General features: G+C 33.7%; 2 protein-coding genes across 2 annotated transcripts; both read right to left on the reverse strand.

Annotated features, from left to right (window-relative positions):
- Positions 1-1,582: 1,582 nt before the first annotated feature.
- LOC120280203 lies at positions 1,583-3,578 on the reverse strand. Its single transcript, XM_039286972.1, has 2 exons — positions 3,176-3,578; positions 1,583-1,868 (listed from the first exon to the last, which is right to left on the reverse strand). Exons 1-2 carry the CDS (start codon positions 3,501-3,503, stop codon positions 1,825-1,827), a joined length of 372 nt encoding a protein of 123 aa, XP_039142906.1. The 5' UTR covers positions 3,504-3,578; the 3' UTR covers positions 1,583-1,824.
- A 1,565-nt stretch (positions 3,579-5,143) lies between these two features.
- LOC120280098 (tetraspanin-2) lies at positions 5,144-6,952 on the reverse strand. The gene is made up of 2 exons (XM_039286829.1): positions 6,398-6,952; positions 5,144-5,730 (listed from the first exon to the last, which is right to left on the reverse strand). Exons 1-2 carry the CDS (start codon positions 6,896-6,898, stop codon positions 5,419-5,421), a joined length of 813 nt encoding a protein of 270 aa, XP_039142763.1. The 5' UTR covers positions 6,899-6,952; the 3' UTR covers positions 5,144-5,418.
- Positions 6,953-7,352: the final 400 nt, after the last annotated feature.

Consider the following 7,352-nt stretch of genomic DNA (forward strand, 5'->3'; position numbering starts at 1 on the left):
GTTAATAAATTTGATTGATTAGACTATTAATAAGTCATAAGCCATGGATTCTTATTGATCAACACTTTGGCATGCATCCAACTTGGTTAATTGGCATCAAATCTATTAAATTGACATTTATATACGTCACCTAGTGATTCCCAATATTTGATGCCAAATTAACTTGCATTCAATCAATGTAGATATATGATCAAATTTGAAAAATACTTTTAATGCAAATATTAATTAAATTGATAATGAAAATTCACAAGTACAACTTTTTAGAACAACCGCAACTCAAATTCATAAATTTAGATTGTATTAATATTCCAAAACTATGTTTTTTTGGTCATTGAATGTATAATGGATTGTTTCTATATATCATGGTAAGAAGAGGATTAAAATTATTTATTAATGTGTAGTTAAATCATATTTTTATGCTAATGCGAACTTGATTTCTATATTGATGCATGTGATATATATAGGACACATCATCCCGGTACATCCTACAGTGTCGTTGGATTTGTATTTAACGGCTACATTATTATAGGCACAATAATAAATACTGTTATACAGTGTCAATAATTGTGCACAGTAATAAACAAAGTTTGCATAATTTTTTTACATCCTCAAATTAGAACAATAATTTTACAGCCATATGTAGTTGATATTTATCCACTTATACGTGTATGTCTCCTTGTCGCAAAAACATAATAAAATAATATTTAACTAAATGTTAACGCTAACCGTACGTAACAAGCATTTGGCTAACTATTATCTTAGTTGATGGTATGAGGTGATTCACGTTTTTTGGGTTTAGGGCCAAAATTACCATTTGGTCATGGTGAAACATGTCAAAAAGTTTATTTTTATTTTTTTAACCTTCAAATTGAAGCTTTTAAATGTCAAATATAGGCTCTTTCTCCCAAACAAAGAAATTTTACTCAAAATAACTATATTAAGCTAGTTCTTCTCCATTAGATTTCTGACTTTCATGATTCTGTTCAATGGTGGTGGGTAGATAGTTGTGTTTTCAAAATAACTATATTTTACTGCCAATGCAAATCACTAGCAGTATTTCTGATATAAATCAATCTGGTTAAACTAACATAGTGAGTTTGCATTTCCAATGAAAAATATGGTGTATTCTAGTATGGTAACTACCAAAAGGAGGCAGATGACTTGTGTGCTGTAATTATGTATTTAGCTTAACATTTGTGCTATTCTTGGACATAATAAAAAGGTGGGTAGCTTTGGTCAATTTGCCCATGTTGGTCATTTAAACTTTTACTTATCTCTATCCCTGTCTGTTGTATATAATTTTATAAAGATGATTATAGAAAAAAGTTAATTTAGAAAGAGGGACAGCAGGACACCTTGGTAAAGATTTTAAGCAACAAATCAAGGAGGGCAAAAGAGGTATTACATAACTATCATTCTTAGCTTTAAGTCAGTTTGCAGCATGATATCTTGTATGTATATATATATATACCTCATCAACTCTTAACATTATATTCCAAACATCATTTATAATTCATGGAGTAAATGAAAAAAAACAGATGATATTCATTATTTTGGGAGAAGAAAGCAAGATACTCATCCATTAAAGAACTTATCTCTTTGACATAATGTCTATCTACAGTTTGATATAACCATGTTTCAACATCACCAAGCTATTTGGGTGGACAACTAACTGTATTACCAGTATAAACCAACTACCATGAAAGGTCTGGTTGATATTCTGAACATATGGTAAACTTGTCAAATCTCTTAATTCAATTAAATTCAAAAAAATCCTTCTCATAGATCTTAGAACATGATAGAAACAAAAGTTGCATGTTCGAATCATTCAAGTCTAACTGAACTTTGTGCTGTGACTTCTCCTGTACCTGCAAGTAGTACACAAGGAAAACAAGATTCATGAACTGGAATATGCGTGTATATGTGTATATAAGACTGATAGAAAGAAATTGCATGCTTGATCCTTATATTAAGAGAGACAAAAAGATTATGTATCCACATTCAATGAAGATTCAAGAAAAAACATAGCCGGTAACTCTGGGATTGTTCTAACTGTAAGGTGATCTAATATACAAATGCTCTTGCAAGTAATGATAACAATGACTTGCATGAAGGGAGTTATAATGAAACATCTAGGCGTGATTTTTATATCACCCTGTGCCACACTACATTTATAAAGGAAAGCCAATGCTTAATACAATCTCAGGCACATCCACATGAGCACTTTTGGCTATTCTACTGCTTCAAAGGAAAAACCGAACATCTTATCTCTAAGGTTTAAGGGAAAATTTTAAGTATTACTGGTAAGTTGTTGATATATTTTTAAAACAATAATATGCATACTAAAGACCAGTGCAAATCCAAGTAACATGTCTTCCAAGAATTTAATATGGTTATTGACAACATAATATAGCAGCATCGTGAAAATGCACACCCACATATGTTTATGCCTCTGATCAAACAAGTCAGAGAGAATAAAATGGAAAAACCACTATCCTTAAAAATTGCAATGAAACAAACCAGATACAAGCAACATAGTAATGTATCTCTAAAGATAAATGTGATCTCCTACATCAAAGATGACAACTTCCAAGTCCATGCCACATAAATTTTTGCATACTCTGAACCTTTCAAGTAACAGTCCACTAACAGCAAAAGTTGCAAAGTAATGCAATATTCAGAAGCGAATATGATCTCCAACATCAAATATAACAACTTTCAAATCAATGCCACACAATCTTTTGCATGCATATTTACAACCTATCATGCAACAATTCATTATCACTAAAAGATTCAGTGAATAATGCATCTTCAAAGGTGAATGTGCTCTCTTAAATCAAAGATGGCAACTTTCAAGTCCATGCCACACAATCTTTGCACAATTTACAAACTATTATGCAACAATCACACAATAATTAAAAGCTGCAATGAGGCAACCACTGAATACGAACAATATCATAATGCATCTCAAAGGGAGAATGTGAGTGATCTCCTACATCAAAGATGGTCACTTTCAAGTCTATGCCACCTCCTCTTTTCATCAGAAAACAAATAACCAAACGATGATAATCGCAGGAGCTAAAGACTGGATTTTTAACATTAAGAATTAAAAAAAAAAATGAATTTTTGTAAAGAACTCAAAATCAAATTTAAAATAAAAAAAACTAGGGTTTACCAGAATCAATATCAGACGGAGGGCTGGAGAAGGCTTGGCGGCGGTCTTCCTCAGAGTAGATGGATCGGAGGCGGGCGAGGGGAATAGGGAAGGACAAAGGGTCCGACTCAGCGAGGGCAAAGAGGCTCTGGCGCCACTCCCACATGGTCGTGGACATGGCCTTGTTCCCACTCCTCAGTGACTCCTTCTCATCCTCCAAGGTCTCAATCTGGCGCTGCTGCGCCGCCGATCGGAACCCTAGCACTGCGAAAGCACCCACCAAGAACAAGCTCACAACCCTATCCTTGTTCCCAATCACGCTCGTCGCCATGCTTCTCACCGCCTCCATTTCTCTCCCAATCCCAATCTCTCTCTCACTCGCAAAACCAGAGCTTTCTCATCAGGGGCAAAATGTTCAAACATAAACCCTAATCCTTGCAAATATACAAAAAGATCCTTTAATATTTGAATTATTTACGTTTGGTGTAATAAAACATGTAAATAAGCTTATGAAAAGACTGTTTTGCCCCTCGAAGTTTTTTTTTTTTTGAAAGGCTTATTCCAAGAGTGATTAACAGCAATGGAGAATTTTTTACTCTAATTAAAATAAATATTAATTAAATTTTGTAATAAAGCATTTATTAAGTTATTATGGGATCTCTGTTGCCTATAGATGGACCTCATCGTCTTAATAGTCTTGCGTTGTTCTATCTATTTTTATGTTTGATTTAGGGGTGGTTCATTCTGGTGATGTTTTCTTAGTTTTCTGTTTTATTTGTTTTTTTTATGTTATTATTTTAAATTTATTTATGTTTGTTTGTTTTTGTTTGACTTCTTTTAATAAATTCATGATTTATTTATTTTATTAAAAAATTTATTATGGGAGATATTATTTGGAGGGATTTGGAATAATTATTTATTCAAATTATTTCATAAGGAAAATTCTGGGTTTGGGAGTCATTGTCAGGTTTTTAAATGATTTTGACATGGATAAGTTGTAACCTCATCCACTTAATAAATTTATTTAGATGCTATCATGAACTACATTATTAGCACATTGAATGTATTAACATGTCATAATCTTGCCTTGTACTTTTTTAAAAAAATAACTTGATGTCGTACGTATTTATTAATCATCAGATTAATTTGTTAAATTTTCAGATAATTATAAAAAATAAATAAAAATAACACAAACTGATTTTTTTTTATTTATAATTTTACAGTTCTTTTGTTTTTTTTTGTTTTTATTTTTGTTTTTATTTTATTTTTTACCAAATCCCTTGAAATTTTGCGTGGATAATTTTTGAGAGAGAAAAAAATTATATAAAAGCAAATTAACATAAGTCAAGCAATAGAAATCTCAGACACCAAAATAATGACAATTAAAAAAAAAAACCTGAAAAACACATTAAAACATTGAGAATAATATTTTCCTAGTTTAAATGTTTACATAGTTTGGCTTATTTGTAATATCTTACTAATCATGCATATATAAAAATCTAATACAGAATCCTTGTCAATTCTTATTGGAATGCAAGTGTCCGTATAAGAGATAAGGAAACTCAAGTATGCACCATATAGAAAACACAACTTAGCATCAATCCATAAAATTTATTTGAAAGGCTAAGATAGAGGACATATATAAGTGTGCAAATCTTTCAGATGTAAAATTATTTTATTTTATTTTATTTTTTTATCATGCACAAAGTATAAATATTTCGTACATTAATACCTTTATCTTGTGTGATACTTTCATCATCTTATGTGAGCTGAGATATAAGTATTTGTCCGGGATGAAATCTGAATTCACTTTCTTGACAAAACAAGAACACTGTAGACATAAAATCTAATAATAATAGATTAAGAGATCGTTGGCATGCCGGATTATTTTTCCGGCCCCAGCTCTAGCAGTTTGCTTAAGCCAGTCTAACAGTTCCAACATGATTGCATTAGCACCAGCTAATTCAGCATCCAAACACCTCAAAAGCAAAACAGATAAGATTCTCTTCCATGCTTAAGAAAAGAAAGCACAACTAAAACACTGAAAAACAGCATCTCTAAAGAGAACCAAATTCCAGCATCCACTCTTCAACAACAACAACAACAACTAATGTGACAAGAAAGCAAACTTCACATACATGTTATAACTAAAACACTAGCAAAACAATTGTTACATAAATATGGTACAAGAACATCTTATTGGCACATTTATATATATATATAGAGATAATAAACAAGTAAAGATTAATATTAAAAATTATACCTTATACCCAGCCCCGTTTATATCGACGGAAAAGCTCCTCCGTCTGAGCATTCTTGAAAGCACTGCAGCCGATGATATAGACCCAGATTAGGGCAACGGTGGCGACAATGAGGGCAATGTTCGCCTTTCGCCATTCATGGCGGAGACTACCGAGTATCCCGGCCTTGCAAGAGTTGCAACCATAGCAAAGCAGGGACTGATCAGTGTTCCATGTATAGCAATCTGGGTCTGCCATTGGATTTGTGGGGTTTATCCACAGTGTAGGGTTTACATAGTTGTAACCACATAAAGTTGGTGGCTTGCAGCATCCAGACTGCATACCAAACAAAGATCAAACAATGTGGTTAAGTTCTTGAATAGATATGAGAACATTTAGAAGACAACTTTGGAGAACAAATTGTAATGCAGTTAGAGATATAACAGACTTGAAAACACAATAATAAGCAGTTTGGTTTGCTGTTCTAACTTAAACCAATGTTAAACAACCATCAATGGTAGACCTTCAACATATTATTTACCATACTTTATAGTGAAAAAAAAAATATCAAAACTATAAAATTCCATTCCACAGAACATGAATTTAAGCAATGCATGACAATTACTCAATTATAGTAAAATAAAAATAAAAATAAATTAATTTATGACAGTTTGAAAAACTGAGAAATTTACTCAGTATCCTTGACAATAATCTTAATTAAAAGCACATCAATAATGCTCAACATATAATAAATAGAATAATCTCTAATGCAAATTCAAAGATCAACCATTCATCCAATAATTCATTTTTTCTTTAAATTTCTAAATTTTTTTTTAAAAAATATAATCCTATTCTTTATGCAATAAATTCTCTACCATAAACTCTTGTACTAGATAAACAATCCCCAAAAAAAAAAATATCCAGCCACAAGCAAGGCCCCAAGAGTGGCATTACTGAAAATAAATAGAAATCGAAGGGTAAAACCAAAAAGGGAGAAGCTTGCCTGAATGGGCGAGAGATCACCGGACCGGAAGAACTGATCGGCGGTGAAGAAGGCATCCCTCCTGGCGAGCTTCCCACAAACGTCGTTGGCGCTAAGACAAGCGCGGATCTGAGGCCAGTGGTCAAGGATGTAGGTCTTGAGCCAGCCGGAGTAACCCTCAAGGCGGTACTCACTGTAGGCGCGGGCAGGGGCCGGGTAGGAACCATCAGGGCGAGTGACGACGAAGGCGAAGACGAGGAGGGTGAGGAGAAGGAGAACAAGAGCGGCCATACAGAAAAGGTGAGTGGCGAGGAGACAAGGGCGGTCCCAAACGGCGCCGACGAAGCCGAAGAGGGAGACGAGGAGGAGGAGAACGCCGATGATGATGACGGGCCATCGGAAGAGGTGGACGCAGGCGTTGTCTTGCTTGGAGGCTAGCCAGATCCCGGCGCCGATGATCGGAATCGAGCACAGCATCGCGATGAAGTTCACCACTGCGACGATGTTGTTGCTCACCCCCATTGACGTCAAGTGTGTGACCAACAAGTGAGAAATCAGAGACCTGGGCCAAACCGGGAAGTAAACTTTTCTTCTTTTTAAATTATAATAATAATTATTATTATTATTTATTGTAATTTTTTTTTATAGGGAAATCCAAAAAAGTTAAGATATTTTTATTTTATTTTGTTTATTTATTTAGGAAAGGTTTTTAAAAAGTGAACTTTGTTTATGTGTTTTTTTTTAAATGTAAACTGGCTTTGTAATTGGGTCAAAAGTTCTGTCATGTTCTTTTCACACAAGTGATTTGACTTTAACAAAAAAATGTAAATTGAAATCTTACAATTTTTTTTAAAATAATTTCTTCACTGTCGGGTAGATGGGTGTGCGGACCAGTTAACCGGACCCATTAGACCTGACCTGGCGGATTTGGGTCGGCCAAAGGCTAACCCAAAACCGGCCTAACCAACAGTACTGG

This window comes from Dioscorea cayenensis, chromosome 17 (genome assembly GCF_009730915.1).
Source record: "Dioscorea cayenensis subsp. rotundata cultivar TDr96_F1 chromosome 17, TDr96_F1_v2_PseudoChromosome.rev07_lg8_w22 25.fasta, whole genome shotgun sequence".
Lineage (NCBI taxonomy): Eukaryota > Viridiplantae > Streptophyta > Magnoliopsida > Dioscoreales > Dioscoreaceae > Dioscorea > Dioscorea cayenensis.